Here is a 19,377-nt window from a genome sequence, read left to right as displayed (position 1 = left end):
CTGCTTCAGTCTTACTGAACCAAAGAAGCCTACTCTACAAATGAGGCCACTGAGGGCTAAGGGAAGGAATGCACTCTCACCACTTTTTTTTTTTTCCTAACATTTGAATAGGAATTGAGGAAGAGGAAGACATAGAGAGGTACATGGGAGGTACAGACAACTAAGATGAACCTTTTTGCACATACAGTACTCCATTGTCAGTGAAGGCAAACATGGACATACAGGTAGATAGATGGGTGGACAGGCTGAACTATTAGGCATGTCTATGCAGGCAGGAGTGTGCCGAAGACCATATATAGGGTTGGCAGACAATGCTTCTACAAGTGTTTTGGTATGCCCTGTAAGAATTCCCAGGTATATAGTAGAGCTGACAAGGGACAAAGTTGTAGTCACTTCTTGGTCACAGCCAGCTACCCACAGGGAGCAAGTAGTTGGACCTGTGGGCTCTGAACCATAGTCACCATAGTCACAAGGAACATCAAGCTCAACTGGCATAACATACTACACAAAACATTGTTCCACATCCTACTTTGGTGAGTAGCGACTGGGATCTTAAAAGCTTGCAAGGAGCCATCTAGATGCAACGATGGGTCTCTTCTCATCCAGAGCAAAGAAGAATGAAGAAAACCAAAGATTCATGGAAACAATTAGTTCAAGCGACTAGTATACCATGAGATCCTCAGCCTATACGACTATGAGACCAGAAGAACTAGATGGTGCCCGGCTACCACTGTCAACCACTTGGAGGGAAATCTATGTAGGCGATCCTAGATAGAGTGGGAGAACAATGTGGAACAAAACTCAAAATCATTAAAAAAAAAGAGGGGGGGGGGACCAGGTTTGCTGGTCTGATAGAGCCTGATGGAACCATTGAGACTATGGCCTCTAGCCTACCCTTCAGGTCTGGAATTGAACCCACTCCTGTGGCTTCCAGCCAAACAAAAGACAGGCATACGAGGTGAACATTTACACTAGATAGATACACTCCTTGGAGAGAACAACATGGGAGAATAGAAGGGCAGTGTATGCACAGGGGGACAACTCAGGGGGCAGGAGTGTATGGAGGGAAGGACACAGGAAAGAGGCAACTATGGGGAGAAGTGGGAGGGGAGTTGTTGCATTGTGGTAAATTGGTGTCAATGTCATGAGACAAAGTGTATATGAACTGCTGTATGGAAAGTGAATTTGCTCTGTAAACTTTCACCCAAATCACAATAAAAAAAAATAATAATAATAAAACCTGTCAGCCCAAGACCTGGGACTGAGGTGGAGGGCTGTGGGAAACAAGTGAACACCCCAAAATGGTGGTTATTAGGAGCCAATGACTACTCCCTGAGACAGTATCCAGGCCAAAGAGCCGGACTCAAGTGGGTCTAGATTCTTCACCTCTGCTCAAGACCAACAGAGAAAGGTGTAAGGCTGGAGAGCAGCTTTTAGAAAACTACAACACCCATGAGTGAATGGATAGGCATGGCAAAGAGGGCATTAGGAGGTGGTGAAGGGGAGGAAGGAGGTGGCAGAGGTGGCTGCAAGCCTAGCAGGCCAAGACAGCTGTCCAGCCTACATTGGCCACATTCTGTTCAAAAATTAACATTAAGATTAACATTCAATTTTTAAAACCTGGTAAAGCAGGTAGTTTGACACTAAAAAATCAAATCTGCACACAGAGGAGCAAGATCAAAACAGAGAGGAAATGAAATAGGTCTCAAATTTCAGGTTCCTAGGTTTCTTGGTGGAGGACTGGCTCAGCCTTGAAGTTAGTGTTGCAAAAACACAGAGGTGGCACATATACCCCTAAGTAGAATTTTTCAAATGAAACATATAAAGTCCCACTGCAATCCAATTTACCACATTTCAGGAGGCTATGTCATTGTCAAATTCAATTTTTAATTTAGAAAAAACTTATTAAGCTTTATACAAACTGAAACTTGACAGCTCATGACCTTCAGTCCAGAGGGTTTAGGACATCCTTCCCAGTGCCTGGAGCTACACAGCCTCACTGCTTCAGTCTTACTGAACCAAAGAAGCCTACTCTACAAATGAGGCCACTGAGGGCTAAGGGAAGGAATGCACTCTCACCACTTTTTTTTTTTTTTCCTAACATTTGAATAGGAGAACTTTGAAGATCAATGAACTAAAGGAATAATTTCTGTCAATTTACTTCATTTTACTTTGCTTTCACATTAACTTCTTTCCTCTTACTTTACTTTTATTCTTACTTTACTGTACTTTTACTTTTCTTTGCTTTAAATTTCCTTTTACTTTGCTCTTACTTTTGCTTTTGCTTTACTGCAGTTTTACTTTTCTTTGCTTGTACTTTAACTTTTACTTTACTGCACTTTCACTTTGCTTTAACTTTCCTTTTACTTTGCCCTTAGTTCACTTTTAGTTTTAACTTATGGTTACCTTACTTTTACTTTCTTTGCTTTTACTTTTACTTTACTTATTTAGTAGTGATGGTAAAAGAGAGCTGAACATACACAGCAATGCTCAAATGATAAGCCCAGGGCTGGCGTGGGGAGGGCACAGAAACATCTTCATCGGGCAAATGGAGCCTGAGTCAGTGAGGCCTGGGTGGTCAGCTGTGGCTGCAGCAGAAAGCACCGGCCAAGAGGGAAGGGCAGGCACAACAGGTGAATCAAGAAGCTCCCTACACCATGGAATAAACAGCCAACCAGAGGACAGAGACCTTTTTTGAAGAGTATCTGCAGAGCAAAGTAAATCACACTGGAAAGGTAGGGCTGAGAAGAAGGCAAGTTGGTGAGCTCAGGAAGGGGGTTCCCTTGGCCTACCCTAGTCCATCTGGGCAGCCAGGGAACCAGGGACTGCCCAGAGAATTGGATATTTGTGCTTCACCAGAGGCTCAGAAAATGTCAGCACTGTTGGGTCTTCTTGGACCCACACTGCTTAGGCCCATGACATGGCATCTGGATCCAAGAAGCCTCTCACTCTACAGCTCCAAAGCAAACCTGAGACTGCATTACACACTAAGACCTACATGAAGGGCACGCTGAAAAGGCCAGGTTTGCCAGGCACAGTTGCAGGCTTGGAATTTCCTCCTTCTTACTTTTCTAAGAACTACTTAGGTCATATCTCATCTTAAGCCTTCTGAGACCCACGCTGCAAGGCACCTCCATCCTCCAGCCCCCTTGGCTATGCAGAGCACTAAGTCACTGGTGTGCTGGTTGCATCTGCAAAGCAGTTAATGCTCCAGGGAAGGAAACGTCAACGTTCTCACACACCAGTTCTCCCTGACAGCTCACATGGGAAGGGAATGATCCTCCACTTGGCAAACCAACCATTCAATAGAGTGAGAGGCCTGCCTTGCTCTAGCACCTCCCTTCTCCCTGGTTCCATGCTCTGGCCTTGAGTCCAGCTGATCTGCACTGAGGCCAAGGTTTGGGGAGCTCTGGAACTCATTAATGGGTATCAATATGAAGCCATCAGAGAAGCTGAGGTGCTCCCCATCTGTCTATGTAGACCAGAAACCAAATTTATACCCGACAAGCAGAATTATTAGAGAACTTAAATCTAATAGTTGACACTAGCTGGCACTCACAAAAACATTAACAATTGATTCCATGGGCCACTCTGAGGTTTTCTTTTTAATAGCTTGGCATGAAGATTTTTATTAGTTGTATACCAGAAGAAATTAAGGTATTTTTAAATTAACCATTACCCCAAATTGTCAGACCTCCTCCCCACACTGTTCTGACCTCCTTTTAGACACACATAGGACAGAGCAGTTGATAGCCTTTCACAGATGGAACCGGTTCCCAGGAGATGGAGAAGGCCCGCTGTGTGCTCACCGTTATCATTGTCTCGCTGCAAGTGGTCAATCATGAACGGGATTGGGTCCTTGGGCTGGTAGATCAGGAGTTGCTCCAGCATGGCCTACAGACACAAGGCAGACAACCAGATGGTTAACACCTGCATGGGCACCCAGGACCCCAGCAGGCTGCCTGGCACGCTGCTGCCACAGATACCAGCTATGGGGCATGATCTCTCCCATTACACCCCATCAAACACACCTTCAACTTAGAACCTGGCCCCTGCCCCTGCTGGCATCTGCTTGGGTCCCTGAGCACAGAAGCATGAGAGAGGCCGTGTAGGTATTTCTGTGCGGTACCTGGAGAGAGGCAGATGTGAAGTGACCACACCCACAGAACAGCGGGCAGGCCCAGGACTTTCTCCCCTGGATCCTTCTGTACCTCCCAAACAAACCTGCCTGGGTTTTCCTGATGCAGCACGCTCATTACCAGGTCAGAATCTTGGCAATGCTGTTTCTTCATCTTGGAACACTTCTTCCTCATTCTTCTGGCTAACTTCCACTCAGTCCTTACATCTCAGTGGCAACATACCTTCCTGATCGTGTGCATTAGGTAAATGCTCACGGCACCCACTTTAGTCATGTTGTCAGAAGGGATCATTCCCTGAAGAAGGATATTATGTTTGGTAAAGTGCAAGGCCCTCAAGGAGAGGGACTGACTCCGTGGCTGCAATGAGGTATAGCAAGGATTGTGAGGCTGGCACAGGACAGGGCAGTGTTTCGTTGAGCTGTCCACAGGGTCGCTGTGAGTTGGAGCCAACTTGACAGCACCTGACAAGAAGCTCCCACAGCCCTCATGCATGCCCCTTGTTACTGGCCTCAGCCTTGTCCCTGCTCACCCGACTGTCACCTCCTCATGGGTTCTGTGGGCTACACTGTCTACTTGTTGTTGTTGTTGTTATGTGCCGTCGAGTCAGCCCTGACTCATAGCGACCCCTCCTTGGGTTTCCGAGGCAGTATCACTACGGAAGTAGGATTGCCCAACCTTCCTTCCGAGGAGTGGCTGGTGGGTTTGAACCGCCAGCCTTCTGGTTAGCAGTCAAGTGCCTTAGCCACTCTCAAACTCCAGTACCTCGGTGCGCCATGCAGATGTTTGCTATGAGGCATGGCTATCACTCTTCTGTGTCCCGCCAGAGTGGGACAGATTATTTACCAGCCAAATACCTAAATATCCCTGGGAAAATCTGTGCATTTAATCTAATTGAGGGCTCATATCAAGGGAAAGTAGCATCCAGAGTTCCAGAATAAATGGCACAGAAATGAACTGGTGGAACTGGTCGGAGTTGGGCTGGTAAAAGAAAGAGCAGCCTTCTGCCCTAGGAACAACCAGGGAGGGGCCTTAGCCCTTTTGGGGCAGAGGGAGTGTGGGACAGTAAAAAGAACATTGAACTGCAAAAAGTCCTGGCTGTAGCCCTGCTCAGCACATCACCAACAAGTCCTTCCCCTCTCTGGGCCTCAGTTCCCTTCCCCACCTGTTAAATGATCTGTTAAAAGGTTAGATAAATTAGTGTTTGTGTACCATTGGTGAGACAGTACAAGATGATTTTAAATGGTTCACAGATGAATAAATTCAATTTCACTTTTAAATAGTTGCTTATTTATTTTAATGTATATTAGAAAAATAAGTAGTACAGCAAACCTATGATTTCAAGGATATTGCTTAGGATGAAGTAAAAAAACTTTAAACAGTAGGTTTATTTAAAGAAAATATAAAGTTAGGAAAAAAAACAAAATGTGGTGGTGATTACATGAGTCTATATATGTGGCAAAATTTTATAGAACTGTACACATACCAAAAAAATGTGTACATATAAAATCTGATAAAATCCAAATGAGGTCTATAAAGCCAGACCATCTCCCTTGCCTTTGAATCAAATTTCAACTCATAGCAACCCCACAGGACAGAGTACAACTGCCCCATAGGATTTCGAAGCCTGTAAATCTTTATAGAAGCAAACTGTTGCATCTTTCTCCTGCACAATGGCCGGCAGGCTCAAACAGCTGACTTTTCAGTTAACAGCTGAGTGTAACCACTGTGCCACCAGGGTTCCCAAATAAGGTCTACAGTCTACTTAATAGTAGACCAATGTCAATGTCTTGGTTTATACAAGTACTATAGCTGTATATGATACTATCATTGGGGGAAGCTGGATGTAGTACCAGAACTCTGCTAAAATTAACTTCCTGTGAGTCTAAAATTATTTTAAAGTAAAAAGCATATATATGGAAAATGGTAAAAAAAAAAAAAAAAAAAAAACATGGAGGTAGTACACAAGCGCTAAAGAGTGGAAACAACGGACTTTCTTGCATGGACTTTTTCCCATTCAAGAATCACTATGAAAGACACACCAGGTTCTCTAGAACAGATTATACGCCCCCAGTGGCTCCCACCATCACCAACTTCTAACTTAGTCATTTTCTTTATTATGACCTGCAACCCAAATAGAGAGTAGGAATCTCTCTACTTCTGTAAATATTTTTCAAAGAAAGCATATGCTTACTAGACAGAAACAGACTCAGGTTTCTTAATTTGAGCTCTGACCTCATGTGTCCAGGTCAAAGGCTTGAGACTCAAATGACCAAAAGAATCACCACTGTTGTCCCTCGGGGAACAGGATATATCAAGGAAAGCACACAAATTTTCTGGAAACTAGGGTCCACCTTCCCTTTGGCCCTCAGAACCTTTGGGTGGTTGAGAGTTCTTCCTGTCCGGTTTCTTGAGTCTTTACCTCCACAGGGTGTATGAGGGGATACTAGGGCTGAGGCTTTGCCTCAAGTCACACAGTGAGCTGGATGCCCATTCGGGACTGAAACCCAGGATAAGAACTTCAGCGTTATGCCAAACTCCTGGCCCTAAGGAGAGGAACAGGGTGGGAAATGCTGCTAACCAACACACACGTCTTTTGTCCCGGGAGGTGGCAGCGTTGAACTGGGACAATCTTGACTTAAAAGCCTAGGCTGAGGCTCCCAACACTGCAGACAGCCTTCCAGTTATCAGCAAGGAATGAGCCCTTGGAGACCTCTTGCAATCTCTCATTTCACAGATAGGGAAACTGAGGACCATAGAAGATAGGGAGTTGTTCCAGAACATAAAGCCAGCGTATGGCAGAGCCAGAGCGAAATCCTGGCCAGGAGAGTCTGCCAACTTTTCCTCCTTCATGGGACTCAAGGAGGTAAACCTGGATAGGGGCAAGGGCATCTTCAGATCGAAGGATAACTCGGGGTCATGGCGAAACAGTAATCAGACACCCCAAGTTAGGCTGCCATTTGGCCAACATACGACGGCTAGAGACTTCGGCTACGAGAGCGCCAACGCGCACCCTGATATCGCGACAGAGGTTCCCCAGCCGCCACCTATGTGTCGCGACAGGACAGGGCTGTCCGAGTCACCTGCATCAACTCGAAGATGTGGTTCGCCTCCCCGTACTCAGGCATTTCCGGGGGGATACAGTGCGGGGCCGAAGTCGCATCCATCTCGCTAGTACAACGCGCTCGGCCACCTAGCAACGGCCGTCGCTAAGGCCGCCGCGCCGCGCCGAGCCTGCGCGTCATCAGCACGCGCCGCGGGCCCCGCCCCGTGAGGCTCTGAACTCCCTTGCTGGTTCCAAACCTTCCCCTCACCTCCACCCCGAACTCCTCCACAAAAGCTCTCGGTGGCCTTAGGCAAGTCTTTTCCCTCTTCTGGCCTCGGTTTTCTAACTGTGCATTTCTAAGGGGCCACATTTAGGTCGCTTCTAGCTGCAGCCTTGTAGGATTAGAGGTAGCCCGGGTAAAGCTCAACCCTATGCTGAGATTGGACAACACTTCAGAGGGGCAAGTCAGTACACACTCCGACAACAGAGGCGGGAGGCCTCGTGTTTCTGGTTCCGCCTATCGCCCTGTCCAGGGTATTAGAAGTTTCATGGGCCAACCTTGGCCCTGCTCTCTGAGCCTGTTTTCGTATCTGTTAAATGAAGGCTCTGGATTAAAAGGAAGGGCATCTGAAGAGGAAGATGCATTCAAGGGACGGCCAAGGTTCCTGCAGGAAACCATAGCGGAGCATTCGGCATCAGAGGTTTCCGCATCTGAGCCCCAGGCACCACTGGCTCCCAGGGTGGGTGGGGGCAGGTCTGCCACGTGACCTGATTGCAGTGGCACCACAGTAACAATCCGGTCCGCAGCCCCACCCCTTCTTACCGTGACCTCCCCACCCTACTCCACCCCGCCCAAGTCCTGGGTAGGGCCTCTCCGCCCCCCCGGGGCCCCAGACACCCACGGAGTCACTCAGCTTCAGGGCGCTCTGTGAAGCTAAGGCTGCGCTAGGACAAGCAAAATTAAAAGGCTCTGGGGCCCGGGGGCAGAGCGGCCCAGGCCCACTCCTGCACCGGATTCCGGAAAAGGGACGTGGGGAAGAAAGGTGAGATGTTGTGGCTTGGGGAGGGGGCGGGAGTGCCGCTGCTGCCTTAACGGGGCAGAGAGGGACGGGGTGGAACGCGGTGGGAGACAGGAGTTGCTAGTCATGGCTAATTCCCAGTGGGATGAGGGTAACCTAGGTTTGGATGCAGCGCTGAATTGGGAGCTCTAGGTCTTGTCTGTTACCAGTAATAGTAGGAGCTACCATTTGTTGAGCTCTTTCTTTGTGCTCTCTACAGAACTGTACATCATGGAGAGGGAATATGGCATAGTCGTTACTCAGTACAATAGCCTCTAGTTCAAATTCTGGTTCATCTCTTTCCTAGCTGTGTGAGTTTGGCAAACTACTTAATAGCTCTGTGCCTTACTTCCTTCCTTTGTGAAATGGGGATTATTGAAGGATTCCATGAGTTAATGCGTCTGAAGTATTAGACAGTAACTGGTATGTTGTTGTTAAGTGCCGTCGAGTTGTTTCCGACTCATAGCGACCCCATGCACAGCAGAACGAAACACTGCCCGATCCCGCACCAGCCCCACAATCCCTGCTATACTTGAGCCCATCATCGCAGCCACCGTGTCAATCCATCTCCTTGAAGGCCTCCCCCTCTTTCGTCGACCCTCCACCCTACCAAGCATGACATCCTTCTCCAGGGAATGGTCCCTTCTGACAACATGACCAAAATAGGTGACATGAAGTCTGTCCATTCTTGCTTCCAAGGAGCATTCTGGCTGCACTTCCTCCAGGACAGATCTGTTAGTTCTTTTAGCAGTCCATGGTACTTTCAGCATTCTTCCCCAGCACCACAACTCAAAAGCATCAACTCTTCTTCGGTCTTCCCTATTCATTGTCCAGCTCTCACATGCATGCGAGGCGATTGGAAATATCATGGCTTGTGTCAGGCGCACCTTAGTCCTCAAGGAGATATCCTTGCTCCTCAGCACTTGAAACAGTTCCTTCGCAGTTGACTTTCCCAATGCTTCATTTCGTCTAATGTCCTGACTGCTGCTTCCATTGGCATCAATTGCCCAGTGCAGTATGACATCTGATTTCTTGACTGCTGCTTCCATGGGTGTTGACTTCCCCAATGCTACACGTCGTCTAATGTCCTGACTGCTGCTTCCGTTGGCATCGATTGTAGAACCAAGCAATGTGAATTCCTTGACAACCTCAATCTTCTCTCCATTTATTGTGATGCTGCTCATTGGTCCAGTTGTGAGGATTTTTGTTTTCTTTATATTGAGACGTAATCCATACTGCAAACTGTATTCTTCAACCTTCATCAGTAGGTGCCTTAAGTCATCCTCTTTCAGCAAGCAAAGCAAACATAAAATACGTGAAGACTACTGTTGGTAATTTTGCCTCATTTAATCTTTGCAACAATCCTGTGAAATAGGTACCTTTATTCCCATTTTACAGACAAGAAATTGAAGGATCAGAGAAATGAAGAGGACTAGTTAGCTGGATGACCTTGGGCAAGTCATTGCCCTTTTCTGAGTCTCTTTCCTCACCACTTGTTGCTCATGGAGCATTAAAATTAGAAGGTCCTTTTAAAACTCTCTAAATTCCACATCCGTATTTTACACATGAATAAACTGATGCAGAAAACCAAAAAAAAAAAAACCCTATACTCACTGCCATAGAGTAGATTCTGACTCATAGTGACCCCCTGCGGGTTTCCGAGGCGGCAAATCTTTAAGGAAGTAGGTTGCCCAGTCTTCCTTCCGCAGAGTGGCTGGGGCCCAGAAAAGGGAAAAATCTTGGCCAGGGTCACCTATTAGGTCAAAGGCAGAGCCAAGGCTGTACTAAGTGTCCTGACTCCGAGGCCAAAGCCTTTTCCACCAGCCAGAGATGTTCCCTCCAACAATAAAAGGCTGCCCGTTCTGCCTTTCCCTTCACAAACTGCTCTCTCAAAGTGTGCACACCTTGGTAGGCTTGTCAAACCCAACTGCAAAGACAGCTGGGGAACAAAAGGAAGCTGCCTCCCCTTGAACAAAGAACAAAACAACCAAGCTGAAATTTGCACTGGAGAGGTTCAGTTTGCATCCTGGACATTTCTGAAATGACTTGCCTTTCTCCTCATTTATTTTAAGCCCTAGGCACTTTCCTTACCATGATTTAATCTTATTGAACAGCCTGGAAAAATACAAATCAATTAAAGCCTAAAACCTATTGGATAATCATTTTTTCCTATCTCTTCCCCCAGATAGAGGAAGTGCCTGCACTCCATGCCTTTCATCCAGACTAATTTGGTTGCAGTGACTTTCATTCAAGGGACGATCACTTTGGATAGCTTATTACAGCTCCTCTCGTGACATTGCTGGCGTACGTGTCATAAGTTGCTAGGATCAAGAACCACGTCAGTTTTGCTCTCAGGGGCTTTGGGGCCACCAGCTGAGACTGTATCCCTGGAGAACTTGGCAGTGCCATGAAGCCCCAGAAGAGTTGCAAGCAGCCCCCTAAATGCTAGTCCCCATTGCTTTGGAATGAGGAACAGGGAAGAGTCTAGCCCAGGGTTCTAGCTGATAGATGAACTCTAGGAGGGGTTGGGTAACTTTCTAGGCCCTTGGTATCTCCTCCCTTCCCCACCCTGCAAAAAACAAAACTGCCATGGAGTTGATTCTGAGTCCTAATGACCTTATAGGGCAGAGTAGAATTGCCCCATAGGGTTTCCAAGGCTGTCAATCTTTATTGAAGCAGGCTACCTCATCTTTCTCCTGAGGAGTGGCTGGTAGGTTCACTGTCCTTTGGGTTGACAGCTGAATGCTTTACTACTATGCCACCAGAGCCCCTGCCGCTTTTATCTGATGTCTGACGTGTTTGTCTCTAAGGATGGTCAGAGAAGGATGGAAGTGTCCAAGTTAAGAGTCGGGGCTTTATAAATTCAAGCTAAAACCACAACCAAACCACTGCCATCAAGTCGATTCTGACTCAAAGCGACCCCCACTGGGTTTCTGAGGCAGTAAATCTTTACAGAAGTAGATTGCTCTATCTTCCTTCTGCAGAGTAGCTGGTGGGTTTGAAGTGCCAACCTTCTTCTGGTTAGCAGTCAAATCCTTTAGGCACTGCACCAAGCTGAATGAAAAATCCTGGCTCATGGACTTCCTAGCTATATGTCTTCAGTTTCCTCATCTGCCATGTGGGGAAAATAGTGGTACTCGGTTCATAGGGCTATAGCAAGGACTTGAGATAATGCATGTCCAGGATTTGCCTAGGGCACCAAGTAAGTGCTCCACTCAAATGACCAGCTGTTAATTAAGGAGGAGACAAGGCAAGCAACCTTCCATCAGTCCAGGACCTCTTTGACAGGTGGTGCATGAGATGCTATTTCACTCTGTACAGCACCCAACCTACCTTTTGCAAATGTAGCTTCCCCTCCCCCCATTCCTGACATTCTGGCCTACTTCCATGTGTTAGTTTTCTCCTTCAAACCAAACCCAACCCACTGCCATGAAGTCAATTCCAACCCATTGGGTTTCCAAGGCTGTAAATCTTTACAGAAGTAGATTGCCTCATCTTCTTCCTGCAGAGCACAGCTGGTATATTTGAACTGCTGGCCTTCTGGTGAGCAGCCAAATGTCTTACCCACTACACCACCAGAGCTCCTTCAGTTTTCTCCTTAGAGGTACCCTTATCTAACATGGTATATATTCCACTTATCCTTTTTGTCCGCTTCCAATTCTAAAAGATAAGTTCCTCCAAGTTAGGGAATCTTGTCTATTGAGTGCTGTCTAACCACAAGTCCCTGGATAGTGTCTGGCACACAGTTGGCACTATAGTATGAATGAATGAATAGATGAATGAATGCATGAAGTGCTTTTCACCCCCTTGGCTTAGAAGCTTTCTATGGCTCTCTCAAAGGCTTAGCCTGACACTCAGGACCCCTCAGCTTGATTGTCCATTGCCCTCTTCTGCATCTGCTTGTGATAGTCCCACACCTCACCTCTCAACCTCAAGCCTAGACTTCTACCCCCATTGCCTGCTCTCCCCACCTCTAAAGCCTACCATCTTTTCATACCCCAGTTCAAACCTCCCCCACCACAGGAGGTCAAGCCCTCAGCAGCCTCCGCCTTTTTCAAGGTGCACACCACCATTGTGGCTTTCCTCCCATCATTGCCTGCACACTGTTTAGACACCCACCACTGCCATGGAGTTGATTCTGACTCATGCATAGGGTTTCCAAGGTTGTAAATCTTTAAGGCAGAAGCAGATGAGGCAGACTGCCTCATCTTTCTCCCACAGAGCAGTTGGTGAACTCAAACCTCCAGCCTTCAGTTAGCAGCTCAGTTCCTTAACCACAGCACAGCCAGAGCTCCTTGCTGTCGAGACACAGTAGCTTTAATTGCTCCAACTGCAGGGCTCTACCACATTCTAGACTCACCACTACACTCCTTACTTAACACCTGTCATCTCATGTAACGCTCACTCCAAGGCTGGGGAGCTGATGCTATTACTAACTCACTGTGTAGTGGTTAAGCACTCAGCTGCTAACTGAAAGGTCAATAATTCGAGCCCACCAGCCGCTCTGTAGGAAGATACGGCAGGCTGCTTCCATAAAGATTACAGCCTTGGAAACCCTATAGGGTAGTTCTACTCTGTCCTTTAGGGTCGCTATGGGTCAGAATTGACTAGACTGCAACAGGTATGGGCACAGCATGTTAGCACACTGAGGTTCAGAGAGGAGGAGCAGCTTGCCCAAGGTCACAGCAAGAAGTGGTGTGGCAGCAGGATTCAAACTCAGGACTGCATGACTCCAGAGCTCTGAGCATTATGGGGAAAAGACGATGCCACAAGCACACTCCTCCATGGAAGCCTGCCTGTGTGCCCTTCTACGACTCTTCTAGGTCTTCAACTCTCGAGTCATTTGTAAACTCACTACAATGAGATGAGTGAGGCAGTGCCTCGGGTGCATGATTTAAGAAGGCACAAAACTCAAGTAATCATGTTTTAATGCAACATTTAAAAAAAATCAAAATTAATGCAAAAGAACCATGAAGTATAAACAATCAAAAATTTGAGCCAGATAGGAGCAGTAGTACTAATTATTCTCTTTGCCTCAGGCTCCAATATGGCTCAGCAGAGCACTGTAACCCGTCCTGTCTTTACTTAAAATTCTATTTTATTCTTCATGGTTTGTTTTTTTTTTTTTTGCATTAACTTTATTTTTTAAAAAATAATGTGTTAAAATATGACCGTCTTGATTGCTGAGGAGTTTCTCTGGTGCCGCCTTAAGTTTTGCGGTGAAGGAAGCCAGACTCCTGTAAGCCTGACATCATGAGAGGCACCACAGATCACTATGCCCCTTCTGCTCCCATGGAGAGCGGGGCCCAGCCATGGATCCAGCAGCTACTCCATAGGCAGTGGCTCCCTACCTCACCCTCTCCACCAAAGCCCAGGTTCGCCTTCCCCGCTTGCCCACTTTGGGTGGGGAGCTGAGTGCCGAGGAGGTTGAGCTGGAAGGAGGCCACTGCCCTGCCCCGCCCAGGACTCCCTGCCCCACAGTGGAGCTGCAGCTGCCCTGCGTCTGTTGGCAAACACAGGCGTTATGGCTCCCAAGAGTGGCCTCAGGCTGCTGCTGCTGCTGCAGCCAACCCCATTATATTTATAGTAGACCCACTAGGGTTTATGGGTGCGATTGTCAGGGTCCCTCATGGTGTGGCTCCTTTATGGCAACCTTACTGCAGTGTGGCTCCCAGCCCAGGACTATGGCTCTGTGGGCTCACCTCCAAATCATTAAAGGCTTCATCCCAGCCCTCCCCAAGTTCTCTGATTTACTGCTCCCGTCATTTTGTGGAGGCCATTTTCTGATCTGTTCTCCTTGCCTTTCCTTTCATCCTTCTGATACCATCCCTCTTGCCACAGAGACCCCCGACTCTGGCTTCAGCCCTGCACAGGGCTCAGGGTGCTAAGGGAGAGACAGCACAAAGAAAAGACTCTGGCTCTATGCTGTTCAAAATCCTTTCCACCTGGAACCTGTCTGGAAACCTGGCCTGTGTCCTTCCCCACTCCTGACCTTGCCAAGTATTCTGGCCCCTTCCTTCTTCTCACATCTCACTTAGACTGCTTACTTGGCATAGGCCAGCATTGCAAACCAAGACTCCCTTTGTGCTGGGATCTCTTGTTGGTGGAGGGGCAGCCTGATGTAGTAGCAATGAGGATGCTGGCAGATATCAGGAAGCCTAGGATCTAGGATGTCTCCAGCACAAACTTGCTGTGACACCCTGGGGAAGTTCTGTTTTCCCCCAGAAGTTAAGGGGAGTTGACCTACAGAGATCCCTTCTACCTACCATTCCATGCATCTGTGATCTGGAGCATTCTGCATGCACTCAAGTGTGATGCTGAGGAGGGCACAGCCTGCAGCTTTTTCTTCTCTGCTCACAGTGGGGGTGCAAGACACTTCATAGACTGAATCACACCAGGGACCATGTGTAAAGAATGAACAGAGAGCATACCACACAGCCTTAATACACTAATCAAGACCCTAATTGCAATTAATATGGGAGGCCACGAGTGACTCCAGCAGAACCTAAGCCCTGCCCTGGGGCACTGCAAACCTGAGATCTGTGCCCCTGTCTCAAGCACAGAGCAGAGAAACGCAAACCTTAATTAACAAGACTATCAAGTGCCCACTCTTCCCTCTGCCTGCTCAGACCACCCGAAAAGAATCCCTAGATTTCCCCACCAACAGCAGAGTGGCAGAGATGTTTTCAACTAATTTGGGCCAAACTGCTATTCTGCAGGTTTTCATCCTGTGGCATATTCCTTGATCCTAGATTTTGCTGACACCACAAGGAGGCATTGGAGGCTCTGTGTGAGTATATGTGTAAGCATGTATGTGTGTGTGTGTGTAGATACAATCTGGAGGGACTGAGGACCCCAGAGAGAAACTCTTTGTCCATAGCTGAGGAAAGAAAATCACATTTCATGGCATGAATGTGTCCTCGGGAGGTACATGGATGGGGGTCACCGCCCAGCTCTGTTGTGGATAACCTGTGGGATCCTGAGCAAGTCATGTGGCCTCCCAACGCTTCAATTCCTTTTCTGTACAATGGGGGTGAAAACAGTACCTGCCTCTCGGGGTTGCAGGGGAGACGCTGAGCACAGCACTTTGCAGAGAGGGGCTGTCATCATCTTTCTCTCTGACCCCTGAGCTGGATTGCACATCTGGCCCCTGGGATCCCATGGCTCTCCCTCTCTGTCTGCAGAGATTCCTGCCCTCCATCAAAGACCTCCAAGGAAGACAATGAATGAGGTGAAAGAATCCCTTCGCAACATTGAGCAGACATACAAGCTTTTCCAGCAGCAGCAGTTCACGTTTATCGGTGCTCTGGAGCACTGCAGAGAAAACGCCCACGACAAGATCCGGCCCATCACCAGCATAGGACAGGTAGTGCTTCCCCCAGTGGGCTGGGGCTAGGGAACACAGGGACCCTGCCAGACCCTGAGAATCCCAGCCCAGACCCCTCACTTGAAAGTGTAAAAATGGAGGCCCAGAGGGTATACTAGTTTCCTAGGGCTGCCGTAGCAAAGTACCACTAAGTGGGTAGCTTTAAGCAACAGAAATGTATTGCATCACAATTCTGGAGGCTGATAGTCCAAATTCAGGGTGTCAGCAGAGCCATGTTCTCTCCAAAAGCTTCAGGTGAAGAAGTTCCAGCTTCTTGTAGCCCAAGGCGTTGCTTGGCTTGCAGCTCTAGCATAAGTTCCTAGTAACCTGGCCATTTTCCCTCTATCTCTCTGTGTCTCTTCTGTTTTATAAGGACACCATTCAGATGAGATTAGGACCCACTCTACACCAGTATGATCTCCCGCTAACATAAGTGATACCTTCAAAGACTTCATTTCCAAAGTCACCTTCCCAGGTACCAGTGGTTAGGACTTCAACATAAAGTTTTTGGGCCCACAAGTCAATCCATAACAAGTTTATGCCAGAATCAGGATTCAGATCTTGACTGATGGAATAATCATTCATTTATCCATTTCCCCCATCAAGTATCTGAGTGAACAATGTGTTGTTGTTGTCGTTAGGTGCTGTCGAGTCAGTTCCAACTCACAGGGACCCTGTGTACAACACAACGAAACACTGCCCAGGCCTGCACCAGCCTCACAATCACTGCTATGCCTGAGCCCATCGTTGCAGCCACTGTGTCAATCCATCTGGTTGAGGGCCTTCCCCTTTCTTGCTAATCCTGCACTTTACCAAGCTTAATATCCTTCTCCAGGGAATGGTAATTAAAAATGTGGGCTCAAGTCAGCCTGCCAGAGTTTAAATCCTGGCTGTACCACGTGCTACCTTGGGCCAAGAAGTTCACCTCTCAAAGCTTCAGTTTTCCTCATCTATGAAATGAGAATAATAGCCCACACCTTATCAGGTTGTTGTGTGGATTCAATGAAATCATCCATGGGAAACACTCAGCCCAGGGCTGGCTCTTACAAAGCACTCAACAACAGTATCTGATGTTATCTGCCAGGTCCTGGGCTAAATACTGGGGATATGTTGGTGACAAGGACAGACAAGATACCTGATGGCTACTTGGCTGCAGAGTCTACAGCAGTTTAGAAACTGCTAATGTCAAGCACCTTAATTTTATTTAACCCACACTCCTTGAGGGATAGACTGCTGTCCAAGTTTGCTCTGTAGGACTTAGAGATCTCAAGACTGAACAAGCCTTCCAGGAAGTTACTGGTGACAGGTTTGAGCCATGGTGCAGTTAGGAACACACATAAAAGCTAACCCTCCGACTGAAAAAGAGTCTGCTTGTCAGGATAACTGTTCAAAAGGGGTAAGAGGGAATGGGAGAACAGGGCTCAGAACCGCTTAGGAAAAATCCACAGAGGGCTGTGGAAAACAAGCTACGGATGCAGGGAAGGAGATAACCCTGCCGGCAGCATTCTTAAAATATTAAACCTAAGGAAATCTGAAAGGATTGCACAATAGACAGTCATATGACCTTTACCTAGATGCAGCAGTTTTTAACTTGTAGCCACATTTGTGCATTCTCTCTTTCCCTCCCTCTCTTCCCCCATATATACACATCCCCCCACCCACCACCACCCTTTGAACAATTTAAAAGTAAATGTTACATCCTTTTTAGGATCCCCAGACACTTATCCCTCAGAAGCTCAGATTTCCAAGGGCACCCAAGAGTGGCAGGGAGCACTTGAGATCCCCAGCCCCCCTCAGAATCTCCATCAATGCTGTGACCCTAGCCCCCTCCCTCACAGAAGGGAGTGGTCTTCTTGCCTTAGATTCAACCAAAGCCTTTGGTTGACTCTCCCTCTGAAGTGTTGTTGACTCTTCAACCTGAGAGGCATACTGGCTCAGGTAACCAAAGGTTACCTACATACACACCAGGTAGGTAGCTACCAGCCTCTGCTGCTCTGTTGTGGTTACACTGTGGTGCTGGTTCCTCCCACTGCCCCCCACAGGTCCCTATGCACTTGCCAGTGGTGTGTGTGAGCATGTGCAGTGGATGTCCAAAGCCCCCTTCCCTCTTACAAAGCCACTGTGTGCTGGGCAATATTTAGGAAGGAACTATTTCAGACCATTTAGGAAAGTCATTTAGTGACAAAAAGGCAACTGGTTGCAGCAGGAAAACCTTGCTTTAGACTTAGGATTTTTTAGGTGCTAAAGGAAATAGGAAGGAGCTCTGGTAGCATAGTGCCCAAAGCACTTGACTGCAACCCAGAAGGCTGGCGGTTCAAACCCACCAGCCACTCCTCAGAAGGAAGGTTGGGCAATCTACTTCCGTAGTGATACTGCCTCGGAAACCCAAGGAGGGGTCGCTATGAGTCGGGGCCGACTCAACAGCACATAACAACAACAACAACAGAGGAAGTAGGAAGGAGCTCTGGTGGTAACCAAAAGGTTGGTGATTCAAACCCATCAGCCACTCCACAGGAGAAAGATGAGGTAATATGCTTCAATAAGGATTTACAGCCTTGAAAACCATATGAGGTAGTTCTACACTGTCCTATAGGGTCATTGTGAATCCAAATTGACTCAATAGCAGTGAGTTTTTGTTTTTTGGTTTTGGTAGAGGAGGTAGGTAACACCTGTCCTCCCATCAGATTGTGAAGGGTAGGAGAAATATTGGGCTGTGAAATGATTAATCCTGCCTGGACCAGAGCCAGTTCCTCCCCAGCACAAAGTCAGGCCTTATGCCCTTGTCTGACCTCAGATCCAGAGCTATTGCTGGATCCCAGGGAACTCTGAAGATGGCCCAACCCAGGAAGGATCCCCATCCCAATACGGAGGGAAAGTATTGAAAGTAGAACCAAACTCACTGCCATGGAGTCAATTCCAACTCACAGAAGTAGATTGCCCAATCTTCCTTCCATGGAGTGGCTGGTGGATTTGAAACACCAGCCTTCTGGTTAGCAGTCACATGCCTTAGGCACTATGCCACCAGAGCTCCTTTGAAAGTAGAACAGACCTATCAATTTTCTTAGCTCCTTAAGGAAACTTTTCCTACTGCAGTGTCTCAAACATACTCATGTGAGAGCTTTAAATTTTTTTTTTTTTTTATATTTAAGAGCTCTTGATCCTTCTAAAGTTGATTTTTTTTATATGCTGTAGAGATCAAATTTTATTTTTCACATATAGATAATCATTTCTTTCCAGTTCTACTTATTTGACTCATCCTTCCTTTTTCTATCATAAAACCCAGTACAACTAAACCCCAAATGATTCTAGTTCCTTCTTTTTCCTCTTAAATCTGGGAAATTCAACCCAATAGTTCTCAGAGTGAGTCCTCTAAATGGGACTATGTTTGAAAAGTCTAGGGACCAACTCCATTTTGCTTTAGTTGTCAGCTTAGATGCCGTGGCGACTGGTGAGGAGTATGGGCTCTGAGCCACTGAACCAGGGCTTGAAAGCCAGCTTAGCCACTTCCTGTGGCACCCTGGGCAGGTTATTTCACCTCTCTGAGCCTCGAGTTATTCATCTTTAAAATGAGGATAAAAAAGGTATCCAGCACATAGGGTTTAGGTGAGGATTAAGTGAGATCAGTCCTGTAAAGCATTTCGAACAGTGCCTGGGACACACAATGATGTTAGCTGTACATTACAGTCCTTGAATGGGACCGGCATCTCCCCTGGAGCAGATAGGGTCATGCTGTGAGTATGGGAGCATAGAAGGGAGAAGGGGGAAGGTTCC

At 47.3% G+C, this 19,377-nt stretch overlaps 2 protein-coding genes across 2 annotated transcripts in view; one reads left to right on the top strand and one right to left on the bottom strand.

Annotated features, from left to right (window-relative positions):
- Nucleotides 1–7,303, bottom strand: part of AK8 (adenylate kinase 8) — a 231,705-nt gene extending 224,402 nt beyond the window's left edge. The window contains exons 1-2 of the mRNA XM_007944198.1: nt 7,220–7,303; nt 3,810–3,894 (exon numbers count right to left, since the gene is read on the bottom strand). Coding sequence (XP_007942389.1) covers nt 3,810–3,894; nt 7,220–7,303 — 169 coding nt within the window. The remainder of the gene's footprint in view (nt 1–3,809; nt 3,895–7,219) is intronic.
- Nucleotides 7,304–15,462: 8,159 nt separating this feature from the next.
- SPACA9 (sperm acrosome associated 9) overlaps nt 15,463–19,377 on the top strand; it is a 10,426-nt gene continuing 6,511 nt past the window's right edge. The window contains exon 1 of the mRNA XM_007944338.2: nt 15,463–15,606. Within this exon, the coding sequence (XP_007942529.2) occupies nt 15,463–15,606 (144 nt within the window). The remainder of the gene's footprint in view (nt 15,607–19,377) is intronic.

This window comes from Orycteropus afer, unplaced genomic scaffold (assembly GCF_000298275.1).
Source record: "Orycteropus afer afer isolate SDZICR_OR568_19922 unplaced genomic scaffold, OryAfe1.0 scaffold00123, whole genome shotgun sequence".
Classification (NCBI taxonomy): Eukaryota; Metazoa; Chordata; class Mammalia; order Tubulidentata; family Orycteropodidae; genus Orycteropus; species Orycteropus afer.
The sequence above is the reverse complement of the archived record's forward strand: the minus strand, read 5'-3'. Positions and strand labels throughout refer to the sequence as shown.